This window comes from Trematomus bernacchii, unplaced genomic scaffold, assembly GCF_902827165.1.
Source record: "Trematomus bernacchii unplaced genomic scaffold, fTreBer1.1, whole genome shotgun sequence".
NCBI lineage: Eukaryota > Metazoa > Chordata > Actinopteri > Perciformes > Nototheniidae > Trematomus > Trematomus bernacchii.
The window spans coordinates 574,525-592,546 of NW_022987966.1; the positions used below are offsets into that span (position 1 = coordinate 574,525).

At 43.5% G+C, this 18,022-nt stretch overlaps 1 protein-coding gene across 1 annotated transcript; it reads left to right on the forward strand.

Moving 5' to 3' along the window:
- The first annotated feature begins 1,227 nt into the window (after positions 1 to 1,227).
- On the forward strand, positions 1,228 to 16,578 carry zc3h4 (zinc finger CCCH-type containing 4). Its single transcript, XM_034115830.1, has 14 exons — positions 1,228 to 1,522; positions 6,002 to 6,314; positions 6,915 to 7,025; positions 7,106 to 7,310; positions 7,680 to 7,930; positions 8,425 to 8,512; positions 8,624 to 8,775; positions 8,950 to 9,066; positions 9,520 to 9,631; positions 9,916 to 10,025; positions 10,363 to 10,829; positions 11,192 to 11,505; positions 11,617 to 11,865; positions 12,780 to 16,578. The coding sequence occupies exons 1-14, from the start codon at positions 1,443 to 1,445 to the stop codon at positions 14,459 to 14,461; spliced, it is 4,251 nt and encodes a 1,416-aa protein (XP_033971721.1). The 5' UTR covers positions 1,228 to 1,442; the 3' UTR covers positions 14,462 to 16,578.
- The last annotated feature ends 1,444 nt before the right edge of the window (positions 16,579 to 18,022 follow it).

Genomic DNA, 18,022 nt, shown 5'->3' on the forward strand with positions numbered 1-18,022 from the left:
ATTTCGATGTTGCTGGTTTGTAATTAATGCATCGGCCACTGCAACAATACAATCTACATTTAAGCATGAGTGTAAGGTATGTGAAATATTAGACCATTTTGAACAACAAATATTGTAAAAAATAAGTCCTAAGTGATGACAAAGGGCAAAAGTTAAAAACAAAGAAACAATAAAGGTTATTTAATTCCATGACAGAATTATGCATAAAGGAAATTAGATAATTACCCAAAGAAATATATATATATAAACCCCCTGAAAGAGGTTAACTTAATCCGATATAATATTAAGGGAGCAAAAATTAAGTAATGTTTAAATATGTAGGCCTGGTTCTGTTTGTTACCAAGTGCTACCATCAAGAGCTCAGTCTGTCCATGTCTAGGCATTGATGTTAATGAAATAAGTGAGTTTCTGATGTGACATTGATTATAAGAAATGAATACTATATCCAACAAGCCAATGTCCAATAAACAGGCAAGGCTGACATATAGGTACATTCTTATTTGGGTACAGTCTTTGAAACTATACAGCCATTTTCGAACATTATAAAACGTTTGTGGCTTTATAGACAACATTTCTTCAACCAAAACAGCAGTGAATGTTGGAGTATGGAAGCAGCACAAACAGTTTCCCATCTTAGAAAAAAAGTACAGAAGTGAAAATATATACATATATTAAAAAAACATATACAAATATATGTTTGTGGTAAACAAGGGTACATTAATTGCAAAGTAAATGCACTGTTATTTAAGAACAATTAATACATTATACTTAATAAATACATTTATCATTATCAACATGCATATACATTTACTAAATGCCAGTTTACATGTAGTTATAAATAAATTATTTAATTTATTTATGTATATTTCATTCCTTATTTAAACTATTTACAGGCTGGAAAGTTACAGGCTTCAGTTACGTAAACAGACCTACAAAGACAGTTAATAAAACAGTTAGTAAAGGTAAAATAAGTTAAAGTTACAATTCAAATGTTAAAGACAATTTACACTTAAATGTCTTAGTAAACTGTGATTCTTGAAATATCATGTATGCCATTACTTGCGCTACAGCTGCACTTTCGAGTCAAACCCGGGGGCTCATTTTACCCTGTGAGTATCTTTACTCGGTAATTTCCGTGAGACGCGAACAAGAACGTCCTTCGTCGTTACGTCATCCTCGGAGAAACCCGCCTCGCTTCTCTTAGGAGAAGACTGTCGGCCATTTTAAGTTCATCAGTCGTCATTTCACATCGCAACTGTAGGACGGAGAACGTCAGGACTCAATTTCATCATATTTCTCTTACAACTGTAGTGGAGCATTGCCTACTATGAACTAAAACTCTTCCTAAAATCAAATCAAGTAGATCATAGTGAAGTGACGCATAAGCCAGTAGATTCCAGTGTCGAGTTGTAATTTTTTGCACCTCAATGTAGCTAGAGGAAATGGCTGTGGAAAGCATGACTGTCCATCCAAACTCCCCAACTACCAACCACGAACACAACAGTCTCCTGACTGACGAAAGGTCGAGTAATTCTACAATCATATTTAAATGAATTTATTTATTTGTCCTGTGCTTTTACACAAAAAGCCCGGGGTTTCTTTTTCTTTTTCTGTCAAAGGGATTAAACTCGCCTTTTCTGGAAAACGAGTACAGAGGTAAAGAACGCCATGTTGACACGACACCGCCAACTGGGAGGCCAAATAGCACCTGGGATAACGTTATTGTTCCCTCTATTTTATTACGTTTTCACAATCAACGATCATTCGACTCGGCCAACTGGTCAGAAGATAAAAAAGGAGGTCGAAACAGCTGATTAACCCAACGTTCACCGTCATTCTAGCCAATTCAACGGTTATAAAACATCGCTTAGTTACTAGCCCCATTTAAAGAACAGACAGCTTATTTAGCTTTTAATTAAATTAACTGTGTGTGGTGATAATAACTATATTGCCGCAGATGCCAAACAATCCAAGCGATTGTCTTCCGCTAACGTTGGGCCTATTTTGAGGCTAACTTAGCAACATTAGCTTTTTGGCTAATGTGACCAACTTACAGTTGGAACGAAATGCTAAGCTAATGGCTAATGTTTTGTTATTCGTGGTTCTTAAACATTGACGTTTTCAAATATCTACATCTTCGAATCAAACATAACGTTAACTAATTCGTTCATTTCGCATAACTTAAACGTTACGATATTACGAAGCATGTCCCGTAATTAGCCCTAACGTTGCGCACTTAAAAATAGCCATATCGAGTCGTCGTCTTTTAACACTTATAACATAAGAAGCTTATTTTAGCCCTCAGTTCCCCTTAGACGATTGTGTCTTTCCCCACGTCTTAATGGTTACTTATCTTCAAATGTCAAAGTAATCATCAAAGTATTTATTCATAATTTGTGTAGCCTTTGAAACGCGTATGTGCTGCCTGCTGTCATTGATATTTGTTTAACATCAGTTTTATTCACAGTCGTGCCCACACTGACTCGTCCCAAAAATCCACAAAAGTCCCCAAAAGTGTGTAAAACGTCTGCAAAGCATCCCAGAAGTGTTTAAAGTCAAACACAAAGTTCCCTTTTTCCACCTCCCCAGTTGGCAAAAGTACAGTATGGTAATCAGTTGGCCCCATTTACCAGTCCCACAGACCCCAATAGTGTCCCTAAAAGGTTAGGGAAAAGTTTTTCAATGGTTTTGAGCGCAAAATGTGAAGGAACCCAGTCACAGTAAGTATTCCCCATTTTAATCATGGCCCTTTGCTTATAGAGATAAGTTACAATCTCATACACAGAGCTAATAATGTACCATAATGCATGGTTAAGCATTTTGATTGAATCATCCTTAATAGATGGTATTAATCCTGTTCTCGACATTTTCAGAACTTCTAACAGTTGTCTTCTGGTAGTGAAGGTTCAGAAATGTTACCATTTGTTTGATCTAGTGTTAATGGATATACATGGAATTTAGTTTGGTATAGACTATGTGGATAACAGATCTGGAATTCAATGTACTTAGTTGTCAGATACTTGTTTAGGGTTAAAGTTAACATCAGTTAAGCCTGTGTTTCTTTCAGCTCTGTTAAACACATGTTTTGTTGGTAGATATTAACTCTTAAAGTCTACTGGCTGGACGTGCTAGTTTTGTGGCTGAGCACAGAGAAATGTAGATTGACCTTGTTTGCATTGTACGTTTTTCTGGTCGTCGTTGGCAGCAGGTAATGTGTGTATAGTATCACATCAGGCCAGACAGGCCACCAGTTTCTGCCTGTAGAGAATCCTAGCCCCTCCCTGTTCATAAAACCTGCTTCAGTAATACAGCATAATCCGGTGTCCATTGTGACAGGTCTGTGTCAGACTCCAACAGATTGTGGTTAATGAGCCGGCTTCATAGCATGTCAGTAGTGAGGTAGAGGAGTTACTTGGCTCTTGAGATGATACTCATGAGTTTGTGATGTTTAAGGCGGGAAGATCAAAAGTTAACCAGTTGCTGCAATGATCAAATACACAATCTGAGACTAAGTTTTTGTATTGACCTCCAATGTGTCCAACAATTTCCTAGATTATGTTAGACATCGATATAACATAGAGCTGATCACATTATTATGTTTATGGAGCAACGCCAATTTTTGCTGTGTGCTAATAATAACAGGTTAACTAAACAATCTGGATTCCGTTGCTGTTTACAACCCCCAACTACCTTAAATCTGAAAGAAGATAATCTTTGTTTTAAGTCTATCATAGAATTTGGTCAATTTGCCTTGTGGAGCAGCAGGTTTCATTCTCTCTGGATTAGTCTCAAAATACTTTTACAAGTGGACCTCTGATAGGGCTAACGAAAACATGTTGAACTATTGATTTTACAAATTCTGTATTTTTTGACAGAATGTTGCTCACTTCAAATACGTGTTGGGTAGTTCCTAGGACTTAATAGCATTCATTGGTAGTTGGATACCAGTTTGTGTATGGCTGTATGGGCATGGCTGTATTGCTCTAGCAGATGAACAATTTGTTTGTGAAGGAAATGAATCACAGATATTGAGTCTGATTATTGAGATCTCCTCCCTCAGAGGAAGCTGGCACGCTGAGGATGTGGTGCGGAGCATCGTACACACTAGCTGACATTTGCCTCAAAGCTAAACCCACAGCCCGCTTGTCTCATCCACTATATGCTCCTTATAGGACAGAACCAGTCTTTGAGTATTCAAATATTGCATACTAACAACACTTGTTCGAATCACTCAGGCCTCTCTCCCAGCCTTCCGCACACAGCAGTTATCAGCTTACCTTGGGTGTTAGTCTGTGTGGGACAGCCCAACGTGTCTCTTTGTTAGTATAATGTACCCCTAGCTTGTGTCATTAATCATATAACATCCGAGGGATTGAACACAGCAGACAAAACAGTAACCCATATAACAATGTCAAGAATCTTTACAGTTAATGGTTGGTTGTGATCAAGTGTATGGCATATTTTCTTAGAAAAGGGTAGCCTCCTGGTAGGGAAGAAAAAGTCCTGGATCCAAAATGCTGAAGATTTGTATGTCAAACCATCACTTCTATTTGATTTTGGATTAAAAGCAGTGCAAAGCGTTGGTCTAAATTGAATACTTTCCCATTGTGTAGCTTAAATTAAGCATGTTGCCTTTCTGTATTAATACACTGTTGTCTCTTTAGCATGTCCCCCCCTTTCTTCAACTAGCCCATAGCCACCAGTCACTGCAAAAGGCCTGCATGTGATCAGGGTCAATTAGGGTCTCATGGTCTGAGTCTGGCAGTTGACCACAGTAACATCACATGTGTCATTTCTTGTATGTCCCGTCCTGTAAATACTGCAGTAAAATTGGGACCCCTTCAGCCTCAGACATTTCTGGGGTCTGACCTTTTGCATGAGTGTGCTTCAAAGGCCTCTGTCAGAAGGCCTGCTCACACTATTTAATACAAATGACGTGATGTGATGGCTTGCGCAGCAATTCAATTAATATCCAAGGTTTTTTTTATACTATATGGTTTGAATTCTATTAGAAATCTGGTTTAGACTGTGCCCGCAAGCTGTTTTTCTCTTTAACACATTTGCTGTCGTTTTTTTTCTACATTAGATGAATGTGAATCAGTGGCATGCATACATATTTGTATTTTAAGTTATTGTATTATCATGTGGCAGCTTGTTGAGCTGATGGCGTTGACAAGCAGGAGTGTAGGCCAAACTGAAGGTTTACATGATAACCACACCGCAAAGGATTTCTGTAATTGTTCCTTAAGCTCTTTTTTTATTAGTTACATATATGCTTTATGAAGCATTGATTGTATGAAGTGGTTTCATATGTTTAGTGGCTTCTGTGCAAGAAATTGTATCAGTCGTTTAAACAGGCAAACATCTGTGAGTAATAGAAGCGCTGTGTCAATATACCTGGTAGAGTCACATGCGCTAAAAAAAACCTATCTTGCATTTTATGCCCTCCAAAAATAAGTCACCAATCGTAGGTCACAGTGTCCCAATGTGCTGCTGTTTAGTCAACAGATCTTCACACTTAAAAGCAAAATGTGCTACAAGGAAAACATTCAAATAATTTAGAGAAGGCCCTTTCCAAAATGTAACCGTTAAAAGTCATTTTCTTTAAATGAGTTTTAGCCTAAATGATGCACCAGGGTCTAATTCAGGTTGTGAATGTTCAAAAACATTTTTGATTCTTCTTAAGAAAATAAGTTTCGCACACCCTGACTCACACAAATGGAAATAATGCCTTTTAAGAGGAGCGCCAGGTAAATAAAGAAGAGTTGAACCATAGATTAAAAGTCAACGTCCGATGCCTCTGTACTCGTTTTCATCCGCGACCATTCAAAACAAATGATTACATATACATTTTTAGTTTTAATTCATTGTCGTTTGACAATAAAGTGATCATTTTCAAATGTTTATACCAACACTTCAGAGGTAGGGCCCGGCTCGGCTACATCCCATAAAAACATAACATTAGTAACCTCCCTATTTGTTTTTTTGTTCACATATACAGGCCAGAGGATGGGGAGCTGGAGGAGGGCGAGCTGGAAGATGATGGGGGAGAGGTGGAGGAGAAGGAGGTTGGTGGAGGTGTGTCTGCAGTCGCAGTAGAAGGAGGTGGAGATGGCGTAGAAGAAGCAGGCGGAGGAGGAGGTGAAGCGGTAGGGGAAGGGGCCGCGGACAGGCCTCGGAGGAGTAAGGAGGGCCACGCCAGCAGCAACTCAGACGAGGAGAGGTCCCACCGCCGCAAGAGGAAGAGGAAGAAAGAGAGAGAGCGAGAGAGGGAGAAGAGGAGGGCCAAGAAGAAACGCAAATCCAAACACAAAGTAAGACTGATGAGAACAGACCCACCCTGTTGTATTTCACCCTCAGTCTTAATCTTAAAAAATATCCAGAATCAGGTTTATGGCCAGGTAGGTTCACATATACGAGTAATTGACCTTGGTGTACATGGTGCATACATAAACACAGTTAAAGAAGATCAAAAGTAAGTAATACCCAACAAATAAAAACTATTGAAAGAAACTATAAAAAACTGTTCTATGTTAAGATATAGAAAATGATTGCGATGTATAGTTTTCTATGACATAGTACTCGGGAAGTGGACAATGGAAAGTAAAAAAGCTGTTCAGATACTAAGAGAGGTATCTTGTGTACAAATATGCAAGATATTCGTAGGGTTGTGCAGAACTGGAAATGTTGTTAATAAATCAAAAGAAGATACTGTTTGCTTAGTGTGCGTTAATGTAATGCATAAAGTCTATGGAGTGGCTGAGAGAAAGTGTCAGTGGGGGGGCCGGGCCTTTGTTGATGAGGCCGGTTGCAGAGGGGAAGAAACTGTTCAGCTGGCGAGGGGTTTTGGTCCTGATGTGAGTCTGTGGCTGTCTACAACTTTCTCTCTAAAAAGTCTTCTTTCTCTCCCTCAGCGCCATGCGTCCTCTGATGACGACCACTCAGAGCTCAGCGACGACTCTGACTACAGTCCCAGTGAGAAGAGGAAGTACAGAGAGTACAGTCCACAGTACCCCCCCCCTCCTGTAAGGCTTTATTCCCCTAAGTCTCTGTTCATAATGTTTTGTGTAAAGTTAAATAACCTGATATGTTTACCCCGCTCTAGACTCATGGGGGCTACAGCGGCTCAAAGAAAGGCAGCTACTTGAAGATGGACAAGCAGAGCTATGGAGGCTACGAAGACTTTGAAGAGGAGAACTTTGAGGGAGAGGAAGAGGAGGAAATTGCTGATGAAGACTACGACGACTTCAACAAGGAGCTGAACCAGTACCGCAAGGCGAAGGAGGGTGGAGGCCCACGTGGGGGACGAGGTGGGTTAAAGCTTTGATTAAAGAATGAAACTTGGTGTGTGTTACATATTCTGCTGCACAATACATATTCACCCAGCTGTTGTCTGTGAGACTAAACACAGCGCATTAAGTGCAAAAACTAGGATATGCTAAGAGGCAGATTGCATATAAGGCCAGGTGCTGTTAAGTATGTTCCATATACATTTCACTGGCCTTTCGGAGCACAGACTTTTAAAATAATCTGTGACTGCGTGACAAAAGCTTTGTAGCAGATTCTTCATAAGTTTACAGACATACAAATGAACATATTTTCCAAAGGTTCCTTATCAATTCAGATAAGGCACTGACTCGGCTCTTTTCCTCACTCATGTGATTTCTCTGTCTCTGCAGGGGGAAGAGGTCGCATGAAAACCCAGAGAGGCCGCGGACTGATGAGGGGAGGGAGGAGAGGAAGAGGAGGGAGCAGAGGAAGAGGAGGTCGAGGGGGAAGTGGAGGAGGAGGAGGGGGAAGTGGAGGAGGAGGAGGAGGAGGAAGTGGAGGAGGAGGAGGAGGAGGAGGAGGTGGAGGAGGTGGAGGAGGAGGAGGAGGAAAGATGGGAGGAGAAAATGACGATGGAGACGGCTATGGAGAAGAGATGGAGGTGAGGTTTAGAAAGAAGAAACAAAGTCTTCTTGATTCGGTCAAACTCCAGGGAAAGAGTTGCTATTCTCTCGGCTAATTTTGTGTATTTTGCATATTTTTAAATATACTCACATTCACAGTAAACAAAAAAAGATTGAAGATGTAAATATCCTTAAGTTTTACTTGAGGGTACTTTTTTCTGTGTTGGCCCTACATGAAACATCTGCAGTGGTTGATCATAACCTTTTTCTGTCTATCATTGAGAAATCAAACTTGTTAGAATAATAATCTGAAAAAAGAATAATCAATGAACACATATTCAAAGTCCTTGCATCACCATTTCTGAATGTGTATTATCATAGTTGATTGCATTTACTGTGTACTGCTTTTAATATCACCTCAGCTAAAGAAAATGGGATGAATGTTCTACAACCAACTGGGACTAGAGATGCACCGATTTTAATTTCCTTGGCAGCTTCCGTATTCAATAATGTGTGAAATCTGTTCGCACAGTATGGAGATGATGACTATGACAACATGGGTGAGGAGGACTACGATGAGTACTCAAATCAGTACAAAAAGTCCAAAGACAGAGGCCGAGGTGAGTCTGGACCCGAGGGGCTTCTTCATGTTCTCAACTCAAAGACTCAAAGTCACTTTCTGACGCTGTTGATGAACTAAGTCACCAGTCTGTGTTAAATGTCTCCCCAAGGAGGTAAAGGTCTCCGCGGGCGAGGGAGAGGTAAAGGAGGGCGCGGTATGCTCAGAGGAGGAAGAGGTCGAAACCGGGGGAGAGGAAGAGGCGACATGGGCAACGATAACGATGACAACAACAACAACAACAACGGGGACATGGACAACGGGGTAAGAATTATAATTCTTCTGCTAAAGTGTCCTGATACTGTAGTTGAATCACAACTGATAATTCAAGTAGGTGCATGCATATGGCTTCTTTGGTGCTCATAAAGTAATTAAACGTGAGCAATAAAATGTACACAAATCTTCTCTTAATGACACCCTCCTTCGTTTGTGGTTTAGGACGGCGGTGGAGGAGGTGATGGACCAGGACCAATGAGGAGGAATCCCAATGAGAAGCACCAGGATAAGAAAGGAAAGGCCATCTGCAAGTACTACATCGAGGGGCGCTGTACCTGGGTAAGGTTGCACACATTTACGTGTATCACAGTTTGGTCAGTCTAGGAACACGTCATCTGTTACTGTGAAGACGATACCTGTGGGCTCATATTTTGGGTGATGTGGTTTAGCCAGTCGATATCTGGGCCCAGCTTCCATTTCTGTTCCCCAGTCAGTGTTTACCATCCAAATAACAACACACCATACCAACATTCAAGGTTCTTGATTGTTAATACTACATATTACACACGCAGCATATATGGAAGCGCAATGTTGTTCTGTGGAAGCACAACACAATTATCATATTAAAACAGCTACACATATATGGTTGCTGTTAAATGATGCTCAATTAAGATTTGTATATCTGGCACCAGTGATCTATAGATATATGAATGTGTTTTGGCTGATGACAAATCTCCCTGTATGCACCATTCTACATTTAATAATTACATCATGATGTTTTTCAATCAACAGGGGGACCACTGCAACTTCAGCCATGACATTGAGCTGCCCAAGAAGAAGGAGCTGTGCAAGTTCTACATCACTGGGTTCTGTGCCCGGGCCGACCACTGTCCTTACATGCATGATATCCTTCACTAATGAACCCAGCAGAGAGACTCTTTTTCAGGGGGATATATTGACGAGTAACTGTTTTTAGTGTCAAATTAAAGTTGTGTCCTTAAATAGAGATCCTTCAACAGCAAAGCTGACGTTTTTACCAGTATGAAGTTACATCATTTAGATTCCTCTTAACTTAAAATATAGGTTTGCTTTAATCTCAAATTCAAATGATGACCTCATGAAAAAAGGGTCAATTTGAGTTTTCTGTCAATTCTTTTTGTGAGTGTTCTTCCTTGACTCCCATGCTACGCGAGTTCCCCTGTAAGCTGTTCCACACCACGGGGAACTGTGTAAACGGAGACGAGTGCATGTTCTCCCATGACGCCCTGAATGAAGACACCCAGGACCTGCTCGACAAGGTGGGCCTCGCCTACTTTCTGTGAACTCTTTCAAATGTTTTATTAGTATTAAATGAATGTCCAGGTTCTATACAAATCCAAAATGCAGTGAAGCTCTTTAACTTAAACAATACAATACAAAGGAGCTTTATTGGCATGACCACTTAAAAACATAGCATTGGCAAAGCATGCCGCACAGGGCAACAACAAAACAAAAACAAAAAAGAAAACTAAACATGCATGCCAACAACACATTTAATAAATAATAAATAAACATCCAATAGAAACCGTTTGTTCAAATGATTACCTTGAGTAAATATTTCCGATGAACTTATGTGTGGACATGTTTGTTTTCCAGATGCTGGCGGAGGATGCGGAGGCGGGAGCGGAGGATGAGAAGGAGGTGGAGGAGCTGAAGAAGCAAGGCATCAACCCCCTCCCCAAACCCCCTCCTGGAGTCGGCCTCCTCCCCACCCCTCCCCGGCTCCTTCCTGTAGACAACAACACAGGGGGCGGAGATTTTGGCGGGCCCCCGTCAGGTGACTTCGGGGGTCCTCCACCTAACCAGGGGCCCAATGCCAACAAAGGTCCCCCCCCAGGGCCTGGGCCTGGTCCTGGGTCCAACCCCTGTGTTCCTCCCCCTGTCCATGGCCCTGATGTAAATCTCTTCCAAGGTGGGCCCCCAAATCCCAGTGGCCCTCCTCCCCACATGGGCCCCCCACCTCCATGTGGTGGAGGAGGTGGTGGCCCCGGGAAGAAGATCCCCTCCCTGTTCGAGATCAAAGTCCAGCCCACAGGACAGCTGGCTCACAAACTGGCTGTAAGGTAAGACATCAGAAAACAAACTTTAGAACTCAAAGAATAATGTTATGATTCTCATCAGGGCAAACTGCAGCTGGTGGTTTGATCACAGAGTGCAAAGCTGCAAAGATTGTCTTATTTAGTTCATTCAAAGAATACTTGCTAACACTTTATATTAAGGTACACAAATTCACCATCAACTAGTTGTTCATCAACGTGCATATTAGCAGTATATTGGCTCTTTATTAGTCATTATAAAACACTTATTAATGCCTTATTCTACAAGTAATACTTTATTGTTGGGTAACTTTTTAACTTTTATAGATTTTTGTATAGATCTTTGAAATCCACTCTGAATCCTCACTCCTGTTCTCTTCCTCTCTCAGGGGCCAGACTCCCAGTAGCAACCAGGGTCAGACTGCAGCACCGGGACCCCAAGGGCCCCCTGGGGCCCCTCCACCTTGCTTTCCTCCTCCCCCAGGCATGATGCCCCCTGACATGCAGAACATGGGCCCCAACCACGGGATGAACCAGGGTCCCCCCAACATGGGCCCCCCTCCCATGATGGGAGGATTTTCGTCTGGTGACGGCCCTCCTCATGGAGGAGCCATGCCCCCAGGGCCTCCTCCGGGAGGAGGAAACTTCTTCAATAACTTCTTCCACCCGCAAGACTCAATGATGGAGGGAGTGGTGCAAGAAGGTGAGTCAGCTCTAATCATTAAAGTACATCATCAGAGGCTGAGAGAAGAAGCAGCAGGTTTGATCTGGTGGTGGTTCAAACAACTGTTCACTGACGCTTGTTCCCTCTCAGGTGACAACTACCAGGGTTTCTCTGGCATGGACGAGAGAGGAGGAGCAGGGAACGTTGGTCATCAGTCCGGTGGCCAGGAAGGCTTTGCTAATGGAGCATCAGCCAATCAGGGAGGGATCTCTGTGCCTGACTTCCTGCCTCCAGCACAGCGCGTGCTGTTCATGAGGATCCAGCAGAAGCAGCAAGAGGAAGAGGAGAGAGCTCGCAGGATGGCCGAGGGGGGGGCAGAGAAGAGTCGAGAGGCTGAAGGTAGGGGAGCGGCTGGTGTATAAATGATTCCTGTGAGATAGTGAGATGTAGTGCTCCTTTGCATTATCTCTTTGTCACTTATTTTACATTTCCACTTTGTATATATATCCTCCTCCAACACTATATTCAGAGGGAGATTCTGGAAAGTCGTGAAAAAAGGAAAGGACTGTAGATTGATGTTGAACACATTATGTGTTACTGACCAACTTTCATATTACATGTTAAAGGTGATGGTTGGCTTTAGATTCCATGGTTCTGCTTCATAGGAGTGATGTGCAGATGTGGATTGATCAGCAGCTAAATCCATGTTTCACTGAGGGCTGTCATGATATAAAAGATTCCCTACACGATTAACGTCACACAAACAATTTACGATAATGATATTTGGAGGATATCTACAGAAAATGTTGTGGGTGGGGAGGTAATGCTTTTAGTCAAAATCGTCATTTGACATTGTTCAGTGTGGCAACTATTTACACTCAAAATGATAGTGAAGGAAGGTGGATAGTGTCTTTAACGGTTCAGTTAACTATACTGAAGTTCATTTATCCTATACATCATTGATAACGCAGTGAAGTGCAGCCTTCATAACATTTAAGTTACCAATCCAATATATAGGATTGACAATAGCTCCGCATTGCATAAAGAAAAGAATGCTGCATCCAAGCTGTTTCTATATTAGATTTTTTTAAATATGTTCTACTAAATAACAAATCTTCTCTTTAGTCTTTTTGCCCTTGTCACTTGATTTAAAATAATTTCTTTCTCCTTTAAAAAGTATTTACTGCATTTGAACCTAAATGAACTAAGACTTAATGGATGTCAGGATCCGAGCGCTGATTGTGTCCCCTGTAGTGTCAGTGTTTCCGAACAGACTGTTCCAGAAGTAAACACATCTGTGTCTTGTCTCTCAGGTGACTCTGGGAACTGGTACTCTAGTGAGGATGAGGACGGAGGGAGCAGTGTGACGTCCATCTTGAAGACGCTCCGTCAGCAGACCCAGGCCCCCCCTAAATCTGACGGCCCCCGGAGCGACCCTCGCCTCCTGAAGGCCTCTCCTGCCAACCCTCCTCCCCGGCCCGCAGACCCCCGCATGGCTCGGGACCCTCGCCTGGCCCGTGGTGCAGACTCGGCTGACTCCACCCTCCCCATGCCCACTATAGCCTCCTCTGGACCCCCAGCAGACCCCAGGTTAGCCCGTCTAGCTGCTGCTGTGTCAACAGGACCCCCACACGTGCCCCCTGCAACCAAACCGGAGCCTCCTCTGGTCTACAAGCCCCCGCCCCTAACAACCCCGGCAGCGGCAGAGGAGGAGGAGACGGAGCGGGTCCTACGAGACAAGCCGGTCCCCATCCCTCTGGATCCCCTCATGGGCATGGCTCTCAGAGACCCCCGCTCACAGCTGCAGCAGTTCAGCCACATCAAGAAGGACATTGTGCTCCACATGCCAGCCTTCATCAAGACCATCACCTGGTCTCCGGAGGACCTCCTCCCCCTCCCGGCCCCAAAGCAGGACCTCCTCCCACTCCCCCCCGGCATCCCTCCCGTCTCCTCCATAGAACCACGTCCGACCCGCTCTCAGCCGCCGCTCCAACCGTCGCTCCCTCACTCACATCCTCCTCCCCTTCACCCTCACCCCCCTCCCTCCTCCCTGGACCCCCCTGCCCCCTCCTCCTCCTCCACCCTCCCAGACTTTGAGCTGCTGTCTCGTATCCTGAAGACTGTCAACTCCAGCCCATCCCAAACTCCTTCCCCTCCTCTCCTACCCCCCCCTATTCCCCCTATGTCGCTCCTGGGGCCACCTCCATCCATGCCTCCCCCACCCGTAGAAAAGCCAGTCGACCCCCGTATGTCCCGAAAAGGCCCCTCGGACCCCCGCCTCCAGCCTCAGAAGTCGGCTCTGAAGCAACCCTCTGAGCCCCTGCCCCCCCCTGTACCCTCTGCCTCTCCAGCACCACCATCCAGCTCCTCCACCCCTCCCATCGCCCCCTATGACCCCAGGATGTTCTCCTCAGGTGGGGCAGGCCGCGGTGTGGGGGCCGGGCCAGCAGGGGGAGCCAGCGTGCTGAGCAACATCAGTCTGTATGACCCAAGGACTAACAAACCAGGTAGCCCCGGAGCCGGCAGCGGCTCCAACAACTCCCCCAACTCAGCCAGCGTGGAGTCCAAACCCAGCGACCCCCCCGCGGCTAAACCCAAGTCCAAGGAGCCCCTGTTTGTCCGGAAGTCTGCTCTGGACCAGCCAGAGCCGGAAAAAAGTGTCGAGCAAGGAACCGACCGATACAACAGCTACAACCGGCCCCGGCCCAAACCCGCACCCTCGCCCAACTCCACAGCACAGGGGGGTCCTGCAGCCGCAGCAGGGCAGGGGCCTCCAGGAGCTTCTGGGGATCAGGGGCCCGCGGGGGTCCACAACCTCCCAGTGTCCACTTTATTTGGCGCGGTGAAGCAGGCGGCCAAACCCGGCGGGACGGGGAGCCCGTTCGGGGGGAGCAGCCCGGTGCAGGCGGAGCAGAGCACCGCGGAGCAGGACAAGGCCTCGCTGAAGGATGTGTTCAAGGGCTTCGACCCCACTGCCTCGCCCTTCTGCCAGTGACCCCCCCCCCCACCACTGAACCCTAACCCCCATCATGATGTGGGCGGATGGCTTGTTTTAACATTTCTGAACACCGAACTGTAAAGAGAAAGAGAAGCGCACTGAGGCAGCTGCCTGTAAGACTGGTTTATCAGACAAACTTTTGTGAACAAACTGATGTCACATGATGTGTTTCATGCACACTCTCAGACACAGACACACTCAGACACAGACACACTCGCACACATTTAACCACAGTGTTTCAGATTCATATTCTATAGAAAGACTCCTGCGTTATGGAAAAGGTTTAAATTTAAATCTCTAAAGCTCTATTTTAAACAAACGTATTGATGTATAAATAAATGTATTCTCTTCTTCTCAATGCTTTATCAAAACAGTTATTTACAAAGGCAGCAAACACACATTTATATTAATGAACGTTTTAGCTTCACGTCTTTTTTTTCCTCCTCCTTCCTCCTCACCTTTAAACTGGTTGACATGTTTGTCTACCGTTTGTGGACAGTCAATGCTTTTGGCAACAGAAGAAAAAAAGGATACTTCTGAATTAGTTTCAACAAATTGCTCATTTGTGGTGTTTTTGTAACTAAATGAATGACACTGAGGCGACTCCATCCCTGTTCCCCATAAGAAACCAGTGACCCTGTATTTCCCTGCCTTTGCACCCTTCTCTCTGCTTTCATTTCTCCGTCTGACCCACCATGTCACAGAAACATTTGCAAATACCTAAATCTATATTCAGCTTTTTTTTAGTATTTATTTTTCTACTTCTTTGCACTTGTCAGTCTGTGTCCTCTGAAGGCTGTTATTCATGTTTTTAAATGTCTGTAGCTCCTTTAGCCGCTCATATTCTGTTCATTTCCAGGTGTTTAGCTTTGACCTAAAATAGGTAACTGCGGGTACATGAAGTGAGCGCCTCTATAACCACTACTGTCGTTCCTTTCTCTTAGTTTGACTTTGATCAGTCCTTTTGCTCCAGGGTGAGAAGAGATTCTGTGGCTTTAAGGTAGAAGAGGCGGATAAGATCATCATCATCATCATAGCCATTGCATCAGTAAAGAGCAGCATGATGGTGCTCTTCTCTGCCCAAAAGGTTTTTTCAAAGGTTCAACCCATCATTTGTCAGCCTCTGTTGGATGAAAGGAATTGGACACTTTGATTCACCTTCTAGCCTTTAGCTTTTGGTTGTTTTGTTTGTATTAGTTTGGAATGGAAAGAAGCATACAGGGCAAAGCTGCAGATGTCTGAGTGGTTATTGGAATAGAATGATTTGCACCCTTGCAGCATCACTTTGTAAGTGTTTAGCTTTAGTGTCTGCTGACAGTGTGACAATCAGAAACTGGACTTGGACCTAAATGTTATGAATGCATTGATCTGTGTATGGGCTCTGCCTAAACACACAGCAGACCTTAACTCAGTGTTACTACATGGCTCTCTGTCAGGCTGCAGATAAAGAGGTGCACACTTCATGGGGGAAATGTTCGGTAGGGATGGATTCAGTTTGGATGAGTGTTAAAAATGTCTCCAGACTCCCCTTTTACACAGTGAGAGGTCAGGTGCAGTGTATGAATAGGGGGGGGTCAGCAGGTGCCTGCTCTCATTAGCTTGTTTGAAGATCTTTAAACACAGGGTCACTAGAGGAGCCTTTAGAAGTTTTTTCTGACTTCCACAAGGTGCCAGGATTGACCGTCTTATGTATAAATGTTGATCATTTTAATTTATTTTTTTATACTTAGATACATTTACTTCCTCACTTGACATTTATAACTGAATATGTTCGGAGTCTGTGATTGCCGCTCCCCTCAGTGGGACACCCTGCCACCGTGTGAAGAGAGGGGAAATGTATTTTTTTTATTTGGTTTTGTGTGTAAAGATTCACTTTGTCTCCCTTTATGTAAAGAGGATGAGTTACAGATATACGAGCGTGGAAGTTACTGTTGATTTGTTCTTTCCTTTAACAGCTTTGTTGTTTGTAAGTTTGTTTGTTTTCTTTCTTCCTTGCTATGTACATTGACCAGTACCCTCTCTTTGAAGGAGTGGCGTTTTCTAACTGTACACTGTAGGTGAGGTTGTTAAAGTATTTAAATAAAGTTGATACATGATCAACCACTAAAAACTCAGTTCTGTGTATTTATCTTTTGTGTTTATATATTTAAAGAGCCGTTTTGCTACTTAAATCCAAATAAAGATTGCCTTTTTTTCTCCATCCATACAACTCATCACAAAGCCACATGACGCTGATGTGTCTATAAACTTGTAATTCTGTTATTTGTATAGGGTGTTGACAGCAGACAGGGCTAAATATGCAGAAGTTTCCATGTCTTTCAGCATAAGAGGGTAAAAAAAAAAGACCCTTTTGATTTATTTTGTTCCCATGTCATTTAAAATATCCAGTTTGAATGGTATTGTTTAACATTTATTTTTCCACCATAAATGGTTATTTTAAGCTACTAAAAGAAGCAGACGGGTGGAGTTTAGCAAATCAGGAGCATTGGGGGGTTTGACGCGGTGGTCAGTGACCTGACCTTTCCTTCCTTTGACTATTTACATTTTCTTTCCCTGTTCTGGAAATATTAATCGAGAATGGCCTTTGACCCAAAATCCAAAATCCCATCATTTATCACTGACTGTGTTGCTGTCACTTTTCCTGATAATGTTCCTTTCTATCTTTAGGCTCCAGGGGCTCTTGGATCGGCCCCCCAGCAGCACGCAGCCTGTTTCCTGGTGAGCTCCGATCCGATCCTTTAGTGACTCACTTCCTGTTCCCCTCCCATCCTGCAACACTGGCTCCAGGAAGACAAACTATTCATCCAGTACCTCAAAGGTTTCCTATCACTCACACGCACACACACACGCGCACGCTCTGAGCTGCCAGCTCATCTAGCTACATGTTGCCCCTCTGCTGACCTTCAGAAAAACTGGTACTCCTCGTGGATTCTGCAAAATATTGTATAGCATGACTATTTTATGAGAAACAAATTCGATTTCTGCAACAACATCTTCCAAATCAAAGATTTAAAGATGCTTAAAGGGGCCCTATTCTGCTGATGTTCAGGTGTATATCAGTATGTAGTGTCTCTACTTTAAAGAGTCCTCTCCTGCTGATGTTCAGGTGTATATCAGTATGTAGTGTCTCTACTTTAAAGAGTCCTCTCCTGCTGATGTTCAGGTGTATATCAGTATGTAGTGTCTCTACTTTAAAGAGTCCTCTCCTGCTGATGTTCAGGTGTATGTCAGTATGTAGTGTCTCTACTTTAAAGAGTCCTCTCCTGCTGATGTTCAGGTGTATGTCAGTATGTAGTGTCTCTACTTTAAAGAGTCCTCTCCTGCTGATGTTCAGGTGTATATCAGTATATAGTGTCTCTACTTTAAAGAGTCCTCTCCTGCTGATGTTCAGGTGTATATCAGTATGTAGTGTCTCTACTTTAAAGAGTCCTCTCCTGCTGATGTTCAGGTGTATATCAGTATGTAGTGTCTCTACTTTAAAGAGTCCTCTCCTGCTGATGTTCAGGTGTATATCAGTATGTAGTGTCTCTACTTTAAAGAGTCCTCTCCTGCTGATGT